The sequence below is a fragment of the Paramormyrops kingsleyae genome, chromosome 13, assembly GCF_048594095.1.
Source record: "Paramormyrops kingsleyae isolate MSU_618 chromosome 13, PKINGS_0.4, whole genome shotgun sequence".
In the NCBI taxonomy this organism is placed as follows: Eukaryota; Metazoa; Chordata; class Actinopteri; order Osteoglossiformes; family Mormyridae; genus Paramormyrops; species Paramormyrops kingsleyae.
The window spans coordinates 26,021,047-26,038,352 of record NC_132809.1 but is presented as its reverse complement, the minus strand read 5'-3'; the positions used below and the strand labels follow the sequence as shown (position 1 = coordinate 26,038,352).

The following is a 17,306-nucleotide window of genomic DNA, read 5'->3' as shown; positions in this document are numbered from 1 at the left end:
ATTTCACTTTCGGTGCCAGTGTAGAAGCTTGCCTAGGTCACCACATGGCCTTCTAAAGTATTGGTACTGAATAAAGTCAGTTGCTACTCTGCATCAACGTAGCAAGCTAATTTCACTTTCGGTGCCAGTGTAGAAGCTTGCCTAGGTCACCACATGGCCTTCGAAAGTATTGGTACTGAATAAAGTCAGTTGCTACTCTGCAGCAAGTTGTAGCACTACGAGAAAAGAGATAAGAGCTGAGAAAGGTACCCACCGCAATGGCATACCGCGTGATGTCATCCTTTTCACTGGCCTCGATGACCTTCTGCAGGTCAGGGCTGTCATGTGACTCCCCATCTGTGATCACAATCATCACCTTCTTGGCACCACGGCGACCACCTCGCTTAAAAGCCTGTGACCTGTGGACACCAAATAAATAAATCATTGCCAGATCCTTCCGTAAGAGTCCTCAATCAAATCTAAGCCTACATCCAACCTCCAAAGCATATGGGAAGAAAGTTTCAAAAAATGGGCTTAGCATCCATAGACAGGTGAGGCAGGGAGGTCAGACACTTGAAAAATGAAGTTACGTTGCTCTGTACCAGAGGATGGTCTAACATGCTGGCCGTACCGTGCCATGTTGATGCCGAGTGCGGTCCGCGTCTCCTCGCCTCCACGCTGCTCAATGTTGCGTGCAGCCCTCACCACCTCTTCCACGGAACGGTACTCGTTGAGGTGGAACTCATGCACCACCTTCTCTCCATACTGCACCACCCCCACCTGGAAGCAGAAGTCAATAGTGGCGTTTCCATTTACCAATATTTTGTATATTTTGTGCAAGATGCAAACTGAAAAGCCATTCATGGAAACACTCGAATTTGAAATATACCCTCGAATAACTCGAATAAAGTTTTTACGTTCGTTTGAAGTAGTTTTTCTTGGCGAGTTGAAAAAGGAAAATTTAAAAAAACAATAATGGAAAGAATCTGCAAATTAGATGTTACGCAGGACATGATAATTAGTTCTGCTAGAGCTGCTAATTTGACATGGATCTTAATCTCACGGGATGATGGAGAGTATTATTCAGATGACATCCATTAATGGAAACACACCTTACTCGCAATTTCACTCTGCTTAAAATTTGCACAAAACCTTAATGAAAGCATAGCTAGTGACAGCATACTGTTGCTTTGTCTTACTCTCACACACACACATAGTACCCAGACATACACATTAACAACAAACCTGTATTTGGCCGGGCCCAATGTAGAATTTCTGCAGGATGTTGATGAGAAAGTTCTGCACCTCGTACCATGGGTAGATAGAGTTGGATCCATCCAGAACAATAACGATGTCCATGTAGGTTTCACATCCTTTCAAAAACAAAGCGGATGAGCCCCACGCCATGTGTCAGAATTTCCACCGGTAGGTAGAATGAGGCAAATAACCAAACCACAAGTGAACGAGGCCTGCAAACCACAGACGTGAAACCGTCATCGCTGGAGTGCAGAGCGTGGCAGAGCGTGGCAGAGCGTGCCGTGTCCTTACTCTGGAAGGCTGGGGCTATGGTGCGAGAGAACTTGAAACTGCCGTTGACCCTCGAGCAAATGCCCGTGCTGTAGTAGGAGCTGCCACACTCATAAGACCACAAGGGCCCACATGCCTAGAAAACAGGAAGACATTAATACAAACAGCTGTGCACACAAGTATGCACCAGTACTGGCTTACAAGGCACACTGATCCAACTTCCAGGACCAGTATAGGCTCAAAACTGAGATTCTACAGTTAATATTCATCTCGGAGGAAGGTCTCGAACGCACCACAAAGGTGTTGTCCTTCGGGTTGGAGGCCAGTGTCATACCAAGCCGCATCTTGTCCTTGCGCTCGGACACATTGGTAAGGGAAACCCTTCCTGGTGGGTGCGATTGGGGAGTGGGTTTGGAGTCAAGAACAGACAACAAAACAAACAGCTACCGATGCCTGTTGGTTTGTCCATGAGCAGAGATAACTACCATGATTTGGGACTTTGGGATTCTTGAAAGTCGTGACTAACAGCTAGGGTGACCAGATAATCCATGTCAGGGAGGACACTCTGAGCTAGGACAGGAATTGTAAATTACCATTTCAATTAAACGGACCTGGATTTCACTTGAGCACCAAGTTTTTGCTGTGTGCTGATTGGTCAGTCTCCTATAATCATGCATGTGTCACTAATACTAATGTGAAACAGCTGGATGAGTCTTTCAGTCAAGGAAACAAACCAGTCAAAGCACAAGAAGAGCTGAACTATTTAGCCGAGCGCAGGAGCCTTTCAGTTTGAAAGTAGTTTGTAAAACCCGAAGTAGCTCAAAGTGTCCTCCCTGACATGGATTATCTGGTCACCCTACTAACAGCTTACAGAAAATTCGGAGGCAGCGGTGTCTGCTCTCCATGAAAATTCCTGCACCCCAAACGGAACTTCCCATCGGAAATGAAATCAGCACAGAAACGGGGAAGGCGGGCACCTAAGTTGAGCCTCGTGCAGCTGCTGTTGGAGCCATCATCCACGGCGCACTTGTAGACATCCCCGGTCTGGTGCTGGCCGCTGGTCTCAAAGGGGGCCCCCACCAGCAACCTGGCCATGCAGTGGGGGAGTGAAACACCATTTCTTAGTGGTGCCCTGATGTGGAAGTTGTGGCCAACACTGATAACCGCTACTGATAACCAGCTAAACTCTGAGCTCCACAAATCTGTAGTGAAGCTGATGTCCATGACATTACTTATTTAGATCAGTGGGACCTCGGTGAAGTAGAGCCAACTTGGGAGCCTGTAGCGAGGTTCTAAATGGTGAACGAGCCAACAAAGTCCCTAGTCCTACATTACAGAACATGCCTGATCGCCCAATGCAGTCATCTCCATTATTTTAGTAGTTATGTCTTTAGCTCTGCTTTAAATATTGACTAATGTCTAAGTATTGGTCAGCACTAAGACTGACACATCGGACCGATGACGATATCTTGATTATTAATGAACATTGGCTGGTATTGATATAGAAACCTGCATCATGTCACTATCAACAGCTCTTCATTGCAAACAAGAGTGCTTCATAAAAGAAGAAAGACACCTTCCTCCCTTGCAAGTAACCTCTGGTTTAGACAGCAGCATGAGGAACTGCAGTCTCTGAGATGCACAACACATGCAGCTTTGTCAGAATACCCCGGGGATACCCAGTGAGGCAGCTCCGTGATGAAAATATGCCGTTAAACACGTCAGAGGTGAGGCAAAAGAAAATCCAGGAATACCCCCCAAAGACTTCCACATGACTTTTATAATGTACACATGTGAAAAAAGCATGAGGAAAGAAAAACAATATGAAGAAAAATGTAGGCGAGGTGGAAAAATTTCAAGGTATTTAAGCAACTGAAAAAAACCACAGGTTTAAGAATTTCATTCAGCTGCTGTAACACAGAGCGCGTGTGAGACAACCGCTTGCAGGTGGGCCTGGCGTTGGGGGGTGTGCACTCAGAGGACCACTGGCAACTGAACCTGGTCATCAAAAGTTAGAACTTCACTTCAGGTATTATTACTATGGCATGTTGGCCTCACTCCACTAGGGGTTGTGGGTTCAAATCCCACCTCTGTTCTGTGTGTATGGAGTTTGCATGTAGGGCATTTGAGAAACCTATAAAGCCAATTTGGATGGATTATACTACAGACTTTGGATGCCGTCTGAATCAGGTACACACTCTGCTAAAGTGAAATTGAACAGGATATAGGACCTGGCTGAGAGAGTCCAAATTGAGCATGGCTGATCACTGCACTATAACACTGGAAAGGATCAGACTCTCCTCCTTAGTAATCAGGCCAAATAGTTGCATTGTCCCTCCCCAGCACTCAGAACGTCCTGCTAACAGATGGAGACACATGCCAAGCCAGCTGGGCCTCGCCAATCACAGCATCTGCCACTACCCTTTCAGCCAGAGGTGGACAGTTCAGGTCCATAAAGTAAAAATCCAGACCATGATTTTGTTTCAACCAACCAGTTAAGTATAAAGCATTACAGCCACGGAGTACTCAACTGATTGGTTGAAACAAAACCTCGGTCTGGATTTTTACTTTATGGACCTGAAATATCCACCTCTGCTTTCAGCAGACGGTTCTCACTCGACAGATAAACGACATTCACAGTCACAGGTAAAGTTACCCCTTCTGTGCAGATGCCAGGCCGAATTCCACAGCGGCATGATCACAGAGAGGAACACAAATCTCACAGAGACACCATCTGTGAAAGACACCCATCTCATGCATAGTTTAAAGGTGGCCACACTGCTCAGGTCAGCTTACTTCCTGTCTGTCTATGAGCAGCAGCTGTTAACTTTCAGTCTTTAGCTGGCAGAGACCGTAACCCTGCAGTGTGTTTAGTTTGAGGTGCTTTGAGCTGTGATGGTGCTTTTGGGGGCATCGACGTTTGGCTTTAAAGGCTGCCCAGACCAAACAGTGTGGGATGGAATCCGAACACCTGCATTTTGTTAACATATTTCCGAGCACGTGTAACCACTAATTGGGACCTGGTCTCTGCACACAAATCAGGCGATTAAACAATTAACTTAACAGATGAAGTTTATAGAAGAGCAGTAGCATTGCCAGAAAATTTGACGAAATCTACGGACCTATACGAAAAAAAAGGAAAAGGAAAACTTCACAAAAAACACATTATAAAACCCATTAAAACATCTGATGTCAATTATTCATAGTCCACTGAGGATGGGGGTGGGGGGGGGGGCAGGTTTTCAGTACAGCTTAGCTTTTAACTGCGAGGCAAAGCTTTCATGAAGCTCTAAGTTCACCTGGTGATCCAGACATAAGCCAGCTTCTAGCACTAAGATAAGGCTAAAAGCCAGTGGCCCCATCAAAGAGGTTTCCCAGCCCTTATCGGCAGCATTCAAAAAGGAATTTTATGCAGGCAACCATCGCCTGGAGAAAGAGTGCAGCTTACTGCTAGGCACGTTAGCAATGGATCCCCGCTAACATGCTTTAATGAGGGCCTCGTTAATGCAAGGCCTGTTAATTGGATGCTTGTCGAGGGCAAATGCAGGCACCTCCACTGGACAGCCACACGTGGCAAATTGGGAAGACTGAGGCCCAGACAGGAAAGGAAAGAGAGAGAGAGAGAAACAGAAAGAGTGACAGGGAGAAAGAAAAAGGGAGAAACAGAGACAGACAGAAAGAGAAACAGAGTGACAGAGAAAGCGAGAGAGAAAGAGAGAGAAACAGAAAGAGAGAGAAAGAGGAAAACCGAGAGAGAAATGGAGAAGAAGTGAGACTAAGAGAGACAGAATGAAAGAGCAAACAGTTTTTTTCTGGGTTTGGTGTGTTTGACTAAACACATAATGCTCTGAATTATAAACAATGTAATTCTATCCTGATTTTAAATGCCTCTGCATTTTTGTTTTATACTAAACTAATATTGACTACCATCCCATCCAGGCTGTTCCATGCCCTGTGCCCTGTGCCCTGTGTTGCCTGGGAATAGACTGGGAATAGACTGGGAATAGACTGGGAATAGGTGGTTAGAAGATGGATGGATGATATTAACTTATTCAATTTGTTTCTAACAGTTTGATAATAAGAGATTCAGGTCCAGTATTTGACAGTTTATAGGACATATGGAAGTGCTGGTAGCAGACGAGACATTAACTGCTGGTCTCTGCTCTAAATGAGCCAGGGGAGCAGCGCCGTTTGTCACAGGCAGCTGGCTGCTGCACAGATCTGTCAGCCACGTAGCTGCCCCTGTGCTCCATGCATCATCCTTCCAGGTCCTGCTAAAATGCTCCCGTTCAGCACAGAAATGCTCCTTTGTCACAAATGCATACATTTTTCAGAGCTTTCACTTTAGATCGTGAAAATGCAAGTGGTGCTAATTATCATTTAGAGCTGCAATCTGTCTGTGAGACTTTGAAAGGAAATATCTGACTTGCACCTCTTTATGGAAAACAAAGCGAGCCAATTAAATCTGCAAACGAGTCCCGTGAAAACAAGTGTTTTCTTCACTGTGGAAAGCGTCACTAAAGCAAGCCTCATTCTTTCCGCCTGCTACCCGTTATTTTGGATGCGCAGGTCAGAGAGGGGTCAAATGTGACCCGCTCTGCCTGCAGTTGTGGTCCAAAGAAAGCCATGGCCTCCCTCCTAATGGCCCGGTACGGCTCGCCTTATTACAAAAAACTCCTTGTTTTCCAGCCGTTTAGATACCAGGACAACATCATTGGAATGCAGGAATGCAGCGTGCAAAACTATTTCTGTTTATTTACTATGGAATTCCATGCACTACTTTGTCTGACATTCTTTACACTGTTGATGTTTATTGTCATTTATTACTTATTGTACTGTATGGCTGGGATTGCTGCGAGGATTGCTGGGATTGCTGCGAGAGAGTGGTGTTGAGCTGCAGCGATTGTTTGGGATTGTTTTTTTGGAGTGTTTTGAGTGTTTGTGTGCTTTACCTGTTTACGTGGGTGGCTGTTTATTTCTATTTATTGTTCTTATTTCGGTCAGCGTGAGTGCTTGTCTGTCCTGTCTGTTAATCAACAGCGCGATTATTACCGACAGAGAGCTGCGGGTGTCGCGTGCGCGGCGTTTTTCTGTCCGCGTTTAAACTCCGTAACAAACACCCGCGGGGCGATTATAACTAATAACATCTAACGTCGGTATCGCTACCAAGCGTCGGAAAAGGACAGTTGCTCCTGAGCTTTGCTCGGTCGCCAGTCGGGGCCGGGAGGACATTTTCCACTTTTTTCCCGCTCCGGCAGTAGCCTGCTGTGAGGGGGTTTTTGTGGTTTTTCGACCTCCCAAGAGCAACTTCGATTTCGCCTTGTTTTTAGTTCATACTTGGTTCAGGCAGAAGTTCTTCTGGTAAGTAGTAGTAAGTTTATCAGGTTTAAAATTTTTTATAAAATAATAATTAAGTTCCGTTTTAACACAAGTAATAACTTATTTTAGTGTACTCCGCACGTTACTGCATTTATTGTTACGCAAATTAATCTTTATAGTTAAATACACTATATAAATTTACTGGGCTGGGAGTACGGGGTCATAGTGAGTTAGTTAATTATGGGGCCAGCTCAGTGTTGCGTTTGCAAGATGTTTGCCCTTCTGGACGTTAGTGTCCAGTCGGACTTCATCTGCGAGCGATGTAAGCTAGTGGACTCACTCATGGTCAAGGTTCGCGACCTTGAGGAGCAACTGGCTCGCATCCAATGCAACAGTGAGTTAGATGAGCTAGTTGATACGCCGTTTAGGGAGACGGTGTGTACGCCACTAACGGGGTGGAGGGAGAATGAAGAGCAGAGAGGTCGAGAGAGCTGGGTGACCGTAGGTCGTAGACGCAGGAAAAGGCGTACACACGTTACAGAGGCGGCATCACCTGAGGTGTCTGTGTCTAACAGGTTTCAGGTGCTTCCAGCTTTAGAGCCGGAAGGGACTGGGGAAGCAGGTGGGCCCTTGGGCACTGAGGAGCCCCCTCCCCCCAGAAAGAGGGAGGTTGTGGTAGTGGGGGATTCAATTATTAGGGGAGTAGACAGTTATGTGTGCACGCGTGATAGAGGGTCCCGTACGGTGTCTTGCCTGCCTGGTGCCCAGGTAGGAGACCTTCCAGATCGTGTGGACAAGCTTTTGGCCCCAGCTGGGGTGGATCCAGTTGTCGTGGTGCATGTTGGCACCAACGACATAGGCAAGGGTAGAAGGGCTGTTCTGCAGGATAAATTTATAGAAGTCGCCAATAAGCTTAGAAGCAGAACGTCCATGGTGGTATTTTCCGAAATACTCCCCGTGCCACGCGCAAGTGAGGCTAAGTTAGCTGAGATAAGGAGATTAAATGCGTGGCTAAAAGGATGGTGTAGGAAAGAGGGGTTTAGGTTTATGGGGCACTGGAGGACCTTCTGGAACAGGTGGGACCTGTTCAAGCCGGATGGGTTGCATCTGAACCGGAGGGGAACCAGTGTACTGGGAAGGCGTATTTGTAGAGTAGTTGAGGAATGTTTAAACTAGGGACTGGGGGGGCAGGGAGGTTAGTTAAGTATGTAACTGGGGGGAAACGGAAAGCCCAAAAAAATCATATTATAAGTAGGCACTGTAATAAGCCTACCCTTTGTTGTCTGTATTTAAACGCCAGGAGTATTAGGAATAAAATTCATGATTTAGAGGCTCTTATCTCATCGGACTCTTATGATATTATAGCAATAACTGAAACGTGGTTGAGTGATAAGGATGGACAAGAATATAATATGGATGGTTACACATTGTTCCGTAAAGACCGTATAGGTAAGAAGGGAGGTGGTGTTGCAGTATATGTAAAGGAAATCTTGCAGGCAAGGGAGCTTACTGATATAAGTAAAAGTACGGAAGCTATATGGGTAAAATTAGATGCTACAAACTCAAATAGCCTAATTGTCGGTGTTTGTTACAGAGCACCCAATGTAGCTGCTGAGGAAAGCAGATTGTTATACAGTGATATTAGGATTATGAGCAATAAAAATGATGTGGTAGTTATGGGTGATTTTAATCTACCGGGGATACAGTGGGACATTGTTGCTGGCTCTTCTGAAAATGAACTTGAGATGGTGGAATTAGTACAGGATTGTTTTTTTACTCAGTTTGTTAACACCCCTACCAGGGGAGATGCCATTCTTGATCTTGTTTTGTCTAATAACCAGGACAGGATTGGTAAATTAGATGTTTTAGAACCACTTGACAGTAGCGATCATAACATGGTTAAATTTGAGGTTAAGTTTAGTGCCCGAAGAGCAAAGTCCAAATCAAAAATATATAATGTTAGGAAGGCTAACTTCAATTGTATGAGATTAAAACTAGAAACCGTGAACTGGATGGAGTTAAATAACAAAACTGTTGAAGAGGCATGGGAATTTTTTAAAAGCACATTATTGCAAGTACAAGAGGACTTCATACCTGTTTCTAGCAAGAATAAATCTAGGAAATTGCAACCTAGGTGGTTTAATAGGGACATAAAGTATAAAGTAAGGAGGAAAAGGGCTTTGTTCCAGAGATGGAAAATAACTGATGATGACATAATAAAGCAAGAGTATCTAAATCTACAGGCTGAATTAAAAAATGACATTAGACGAGCTAAAAGGAATGTCGAAAGGAAGATCGCATTGGAGGCTAAGGATGACGTTAAAAGTTTCTTCCAGTATTTTAACTCTAAAAGAGCTCTAAAAGCTGAAATTACTAATCTGCAGGATAGTAAGGGTCTTATAATTGAAAACGACATTGACATAGTAAATGAGTTCAATGATAGTTTTGCACGGGTATTCACTGTCGAGGACACTAGTAACTTACCAGTTCTTATTACTAATTCAACATCGTCTATAACTAATATATATATAACTGAAGCTGATGTTTTGCAAAGCCTAGCTAAGCTCAAAATAAATAAATCACAGGGCCCTGATGGCATCTTACCTATAGTGTTAAAAGAGATGAGGGATATTATTTGCCGACCCTTAACATTACTGTTTCAAAAATCCTTATCTGAAGGTGTGGTACCTTCTGATTGGAAGCATGCCAACATAACGCCCATTTTCAAAAAAGGGGATAGAAGTAATTTGTCAAACTATAGGCCAATCAGTCTAACTTGTATAACTGGTAAAGTTATGGAGGCTATAATCAAAGAGAAAATGGTAGATTACCTGGACTCAAATAACATTTTGAGGGATAGCCAGCATGGATTTAGGAGAGGTAGATCCTGTTTAACAAATCTGTTGGAGTTTTTTGAGGAAGCTACTCAGGAAGTTGATGATAAGAAGGCCTATGATGTCATCTATTTAGATTTCCAAAAGGCTTTTGATGTTGTTCCCCACAAGAGGCTCTCACTTAAACTCAAAGCGACAGGTATTTTAGGAACTGTAGCGACTTGGATTGATAACTGGTTAACGGATAGGAAGCAGCGAGTAGTTATAAGAGGCTCGATGTCACAGTGGGTCTGCGTTCATAGTGGGGTACCGCAGGGTTCAATTTTAGGACCACTTTTGTTCCTAATTTACATAAATGATATAGACACCAATATATACAGTAAACTGGTGAAATTTGCAGATGACACCAAGGTGGGTGGTGTAGCAGATACTGACCTAGCGGCTCAGCAGCTACAGCGGGATCTTAATTTAATTAGTGACTGGGCTGACACCTGGCAGATGAAATTTAACATAGACAAATGTAAGGTACTCCATGTAGGGAGCAGAAATATAAAGTACAGGTATTTTATGGGACCTACTGAAATAAAGGTAGCTGATTATGAGAAAGACCTTGGTGTGTATGTTGATGCTTCCATGTCTCATTCTCGCCAGTGTGGGGAAGCAATAAAAAAGGCCAATAGGATGTTGGGGTACATCTCCAGGTGTGTGGAGTTTAAGTCAAGGGAGGTAATGCTAAGATTATACAATTCCTTGGTGAGACCTCACCTAGAATATTGTGTACAGGTTTGGTCACCATATCTTAAAAAGGACATAGCGGCCTTAGAAAAGGTGCAGCGTAGGGCCACAAGAATGATTCCTGGTCTTAGAGGAATGTCATACGAGGAAAGGTTATTTGAGCTAAATCTGTTCAGCCTCAAGCAAAGGAGACTGAGGGGGGACATGATCCAGGTCTATAAGATTCTAACAGGTTTGGATGCTGTTCAACCGAATAGTTACTTCAGCATTAGTTCCAATACAAGAACTCGTGGCCATAGGTGGAAATTAGCGGGAGAACATTTCAAACTGGATTTAAGGAAGCACTTCTTTACACAGCGTGTAGTCAGAGTATGGAATAGTCTTCCTGATAACGTAGTGCAAGCTGAATCCTTGGGTTCCTTTAAATCAGAGCTAGATAAGATTTTAACAACTCTGAGCTATTAGTTAAGTTCTCCCCAAGCGAGCTCGATGGGCCGAATGGCCTCCTCTCGTTTGTATAGTTCTTATGTTCTTATGTTCTTATGTTCTTAAATTAGTATCTAAGTGTGCTTTTTCTCTGTATGTGTTGTGCTACTGTAAACCTGCAAATACTTTCAAGATTAATGAAGCATCCATCCATTTATCTATCCATAACATCCTCACTGTGAGATGGGAAGATGACCTAGGTCCTGGTGTTGAATGGCAGCATGAAAAAGGAGGAAGATCGTTAAAAATAATTCTCATCTCATCTTTTTCAGTTGTTCCAGACACAACTTCTAATAGGCACTGCTGCGAGGTAGGCAGTTCAGCTATTTGTCCCCCAGAGCCTGGGGGGGAGAGAACAAAGGTCATGAGTCACATGGCAAGAACTTAAGATGAAGGCACTTGGGAATCACTGTCGCCTATCTCTCTCTCTCTCTCTCTCTCTCTCTTTCTCTGTCCCAGCAACGCCAGGTGCACCAGACTCAGAGTTTCCTTTGGAGGGAAAATTGTTTCCAGGTTAATAAAACGTGAATGGGGGGGGGGGGGGGGGGGGGGGGAGGTGTCTGGAGAAGGGCCTAATCCTCTCAGGAAAACCCTGTTTACTGCCAAAGGTGATCTCTCATTATAACCCAGCTATACGCTTTAATTTCAGAATAAACCCTCCCAAAAGGGGGGGGAAATGGAATTATTTTTAATGCTAAGGCTGAGTTTTGACGAGAAGCGTGAAATATTTTCTGCCAGTAGAGTATAAAGTTTGTGAGAGGACGGCGAGCAGTGAAACGGGCCAGCGAGTGTCAAAAAGACACGTGTGAGCAATCTGGAGACTGGACAAGAGGGCGACCGGCTCCAGGTTTGAGACGCCGTGGAAACAGTGGATGTGTGGGAAAGCGGAAGAATGTGCTAGACTGAATGAGTGACTGGAAAAGTATGAAGAGAATATGAGAGTGAGAGAATGAGTGAAACAGCAGGAGTGAACAAGTAAGGATCACTATAGTGCGCGAAGGTCCCACCCTCAGCATCCACAAGCCAGGCGGGAGTGTCACAGGGACCTGGAGGGTCACATGCGGAATGTTCCAGATTCAACAAGCTCAGAGATTGTGCTGCATTCCAAAGGCAGACCTTGGGGGGGCGTTTATGTGGAGGTCAGCAGCTCCTGCTTCCATATGCACCTCTGAAGACCTCTGAGAAAAGGTTTCTGTCTGCCAGGAGGTTCCCCCACAGGAACCTGACCACCCTCCCCCCCCCCCCTTACTGCCTCCCCATGACTTGTCCCATTGTAATATTATTGTCTGGAGCTCCCATATGACTGTCCGTGTTTTTTTGGAATATTGCATTTAGGGTTAGTGTTTGATGTTTGTCTGTGTGGCATTTCTGATGTGAGGCTCTAAGCTGTGTTTCTGTACCTCTTTTTCCCACAACTATCCCACACTTGTTACTGGTCTCTCACTGGAAGCTCAGCCTAGCCACACTTATGCCAGGTCGACTCCAGGACAGCTGTATGTCAGTAATGTGTTATTTGCCTGATTTGGACATGGTTTTGGAGAAAAGCGTCTGCCAGATAAATGCACACGTGCAGGAGGACGAGGGCGTGGTCAGTGCAGTCCCACCTCTGGGAAAGCGCCCTCGGACTGCGCCGGTTCATTACCGCCATGTGGGGGCGCTCTTACCACTTCTGTCCTCCTGCCTCGTGTTGCTGCACGGTGTAGCCAAACTGGGCTTCAGCGGAGCCGGGAATCAGCCGGGGATTCTGGGTGTCGATGCTGAAGCAGTTGTGCAGACCTAGAGACGCGGAGGTCAGGCACTGATCAGCAGATTGTATCACCAGCCTGCTTACCTGGTAAATCATCATTTCTGTATTTGCAAGAACTAATGTCATAAATGTTTTACTCTGCCATAGTGGCTGTACAAACCCTGCACTTTCACTCTTTTATGACGGCCACTGCCCCATTTGGTTCCCACAATGTAATATATACCTGCCCCCCCCCCCCACACACAAACTCTGAAATCACTCTGCCAACCCTGGGATTTAAACCAGTGACCTTCTGATCACTGGCACTGAGCCCTAATCCACAGAACCACCCAACACCCCATGTCAATACAAAGATCTCCTGGTCCAAAATATAAACACGAGTCAAACTTTGTCATGGAGTTTCTTAGAGATAGGCAGAGGAACTTGGTCATTCAGAAGGCGATGCTTCCCGTCCGCATTGAAAGGAGCCAGCTGATGATATTCGGCCGTTTGGCTAGGAAGCTTCCTGGACGCCTCCCTGGGGTGATGCATATCCAACTGGGAGAGGCCCCGGGACAGACACAGGACATGCTGGAGAAATTATATATCTCGTCTGGCCTTGGAACGTCTTGGTGTCCCTCCAGAGAAGCTGGAGGATGTGACTATGGAGAGGGAGGTCTGGGCATCTCTGCATCACCGCGTAGACTGCGTAGACCTGGACCCGGATTCAGAGCAGGCAGTCTGGACAAGGGCTTTTGTGCGACCAAATGACTTAAGCTGGTTTCATAGCCCGTACAGATACTGGGCGACGCTGCACTCCAGTGTTCACTCAGCAAACCCCCGTTATGCAGACACTGTGCAGGGGGCAGTCTTCTGTCGGGGCACCAGCTTCTGGATAATCTCATTATCCTGACAACCCAAACAAGACCAGCCTCATAGACAAACAAATCGAAGTGACCCACAAGCCCCCAGACTGACCCGTGCTACAGATGATAGGCCAGAGTGTCGACACGACCTACTTACAAACATAAATACCCTCATCTTAGGATGGGCATTCATCCTATAATGGATGAGGGCCCAAACAAACCAAAAGCAGAGCTATCAGGAGTCTTTGTCCTCTGCCTTTCTGTTAGCTTTGGACGGCACACAGAAAACAGCAGCCCCTCTGCTTTCAATTAAGATGTTTATCGTGAAACGTCCCTGTGAGTGAGGTATGGGCCTCCGCTGCCGTCGGTTCTCACTCACACATGCGTTCTCCACTTTAATAGCGCTTTACAGCCTTCGGCTATCCGATACCGTAATAATTATATCATCTGGCAGCACTGGTTCCCGATTTCCACACAGGAAACACGTATGACCATAAAGAGAGGCAACAGATGACAAGACCTCCTCCTGGAAGGAAATCTGCAGTGAAACTCATGAGCAAATCTATCTGAGGAAATCCATGCACATCCTGGCCTATGCTCATTCCGTCCATCTTCGTCCCCCCCCCCCCTTCGTCCTGATTTGTGGAAATTGCAAAGTGTCCCTTATCCCCATGGGGACCAGCAGGCGAGTCTGAGCAGAGGAACTGATTCTGTCACCTGTCAGTTTGTCACCATGTTCCCCGATTGCTCTTCATGTTGCACTTTCTGCTGATTTGAACAGTTCACTTACTAGGTTCTTGATTTGCTGTGTAGCTCCTGCTCTGATCCTGCCTACAGTCATACCTGGGCATTCACTGGAAGCTCAGCCTGCAATTATTATGCCTAGATGACTGCTTGTAATGTGCTGTTTGAAATAGAATAAATGTGATGTAGCTGCTAACGGGAGAACCGGCTCGTCTGTGTTGGGGTGCAGGGCACCCCCTGATTCCATCGCCAACAATTCGGATTCTCTACTGCTGATCTTGCACTCTGTATCCTCCAGAGGAATCAAGGGTTTATGGCAGAAAGGAAAAACTGAAATAATTCATTATTTTTTTGCATGCGCACTCACATAAAATAAATCAATAAAAACTGAATTTGAAGGGTGTTGCTCAATGTGTTCAGGCCACTTAAATGTTTTGCACATGTTTTTTTTTCTCTTCTAATTCGTCTCTAGGTGCCAATCACAGCATGGTGAAGCTAAACACAAACACATCAGCCAGGGTTTAGTGCCCGTCCCATGAGCTGGTCACAAAAGACAGAAATGTGCACCAGATCCCACGAGAGAGTGGCTTGGCTTAACTTCCTCAGATAGCTGGAAAACAGTGGAGTGAGGGAGAGAGAGAGAGCACCAGAGCAGGGAAGATCCTCTGTGTGCTCCTCAGAGCTCTAACGTGGCACAGACAATCTGGAAGCTTATACCAAAGCCGGGTTCCTGTGTGCAGATTCTCCTGCCCACATAAATAAGCCTCGACTCAGTTCTGCCAGCACACTGCTGGGCCAAAGTCAGTCTACAGAAGCTTCTCCATGGCAACATGGACAGAAAGCAGACTTTCCACTGATCAGCTTTACAGAGGCTGGCCGATGAAGAGCTGGGATTGAGGATCACACTCCTGTCACATGACTGTCCAAAGGTAATAAGAAATGTTTGCTATCTGCATAACCTATGGAGTCCCTGTCCCAGGTTGGACAATCACCTACATCAGTCCTACAGACTATATATTAATATACAGTGTTCTAAAGGGTCCCAAGATACTGTACAAGCCCTTCGTCAAAAAAATGTGGGCACAGGTAAGACCTGAGAAGATCATTCTGAGACGGAAATCCACTAATTAAATATTTAAGATTTCCCTCAAAATCCAAAATCCACAAAGGAAAATGCACTAACCAGTACGTGGATTTGCGGGGTAAGGGGTCACAGCTTCAGACTGCCCTTGTTTCATTTACAGGTAGACTGGAGATACACATGTGACTAGCGTGGATGATCACTGAAGACATATGCTCTCAGTCACAGTGAAACATGCTCAAAGTCCTCGTAATCATGTCTTTGTGGGGACTCGTCCTTCATTTCTACGGGAAAAACCCTAATCTCAACTTTGACAAACTTAACCCCTACCTTGGCCTAACCTAACCCATAAGAAACCAAACAAAATACAAGACTTTAGGTACTTTTTCTTTTTTGATCACAGGCACAGATTTTTATAAAATTGAGGTTATCCTTCTGGGGAACAAAAAAAAAACCAGTCCTTATAAACGTCAAAATAATCTGTGTTCATCATATTGTGGGAACATCGCCAGAATGTAATATGTACATGACCACATACACACACACACACACACACACATACATACATATACAGTGTCACTCACTCATACATACTAATAAAGTTTGTAATTGCAGAAAACAGCTACTGACTGAGATTAGTTCTTTAGATCTAGTGACATCACACCTGTGCCCTTTGACATCACAAACACGCGACAGAGTGCCAATCAACATAACCAGCTTGATGCACTCAAACTGAGATTTCCCCAAGGTGATGTCAAGGCAGCCGAACCCTACCTTATTAACACTTCTCTCAAATATCTCAGACACAAAAATATATTACAAAAGCTGTTTCGACAACATTTCCTTCATTGAGAATGGTCCCTGAAATTTTATGGACTATGCAAATAGAGCACGAGGATCTGAGCACCAAATCCTCAAGCTCCAGAACAGGGTTCAACTGATCTGATTGACAGAAACTCTGGTAAAAGTTTAGGTATAGCAATTGTTCCATGGCCTGTGAAGACATCGCTGACATTCCTACTCTAAGCAAAGAAAAACAACAACAACAAAAAAATCAGCGACTAGTGATCCAGGCCCTGGCTCTGCATGGTGGAAACTGAGTGTCCAGTATCACCTTCTCCACCAAAGCTCACAGGAGCTTTAAACCCAAACGTCAGTATGGTCTTCAGAGCCAACCTTCCCCCTCAAACCTCCATCAGGCTGCTGGGTTCCGAATTCCTCCCCAGACATGCAGCGAGCTACTGCTTCCCAAAACCTCCATTCCTGAAAGTTTCCTTTAAACCTGACACCAATGTTTTTGAGAACAGAAGCTTCCTTGCAACCGTTCAGTCATTTCAAACAGCCCCTGTCAGCTGAGTCCATCACAGACGCCTCCCCTTACAGCAGTATCTCGCATTCCACAGGGGATCCATCAGAGCGCCTCCTACCTTTGCGACAGCTCTGAGACACGGAAAAACCACAAGAACACGAAGAGATTCGCAAACAATACCCACAAACATGCAAACGACCGTCTGCACTCTGTTAGAAGCTCATGCACAGCCACACATGCTCCAGCTGCATGGAGGCACACGCAGACACGCAGACACGCAGAAGCGTACGCCTGGACGGGCCCCAGGCGGGCACGGAGACACAGAGAGCGGCGCACCCCCCCCCCCCACCTGGCAGCTGGCTGCAGGCCCACAGCAGCACGGCGTAGTAGATCTCCATGTGGGCTGAGTGGCGTCCTCAGCACCGGTCTCTGCAGCTTCAGAGAACTTCAGCCAGTGCTGTATCTGCCTCGCTACACGCTCACTATATTAGGGGGAAGGAGGAGGGGACTCAGGCAAGCTGTCAGAGGCCACACACTCACCGGGAGGGGGCTGAGGTCCGTCCCCATTCCTACATAAACATACATGCACACACAGGGGGCAGGCTAACACACACCTACACACTCACCAGGAGGGGGCTGAGATCTGTCCCTATTCACACACACACACACATAAAGGGCAGGCTAACACACACATACACAC

General features: G+C 45.6%; 1 protein-coding gene across 2 annotated transcripts in view; it reads right to left on the bottom strand.

The window, feature by feature from the left end:
* itga11b (integrin, alpha 11b) overlaps positions 1-17,081 on the bottom strand; it is a 34,978-nt gene extending 17,897 nt beyond the window's left edge. For both annotated transcript variants that reach the window (XR_011982307.1, XM_072698467.1), the window contains exons 1-8: positions 16,956-17,081; positions 12,545-12,656; positions 2,484-2,593; positions 1,800-1,891; positions 1,528-1,642; positions 1,225-1,352; positions 611-759; positions 254-398 (exon numbers count right to left, since the gene is read on the bottom strand). Coding sequence is in view for 1 of the 2 variants with exons in the window: in XM_072698467.1 (XP_072554568.1) it covers positions 254-398; positions 611-759; positions 1,225-1,352; positions 1,528-1,642; positions 1,800-1,891; positions 2,484-2,593; positions 12,545-12,656; positions 16,956-17,004 (900 nt within the window). In the remaining variant the exon portion in view is untranslated. The remainder of the gene's footprint in view (positions 1-253; positions 399-610; positions 760-1,224; positions 1,353-1,527; positions 1,643-1,799; positions 1,892-2,483; positions 2,594-12,544; positions 12,657-16,955) is intronic.
* Between the last annotated feature and the right edge of the window lie 225 nt (positions 17,082-17,306).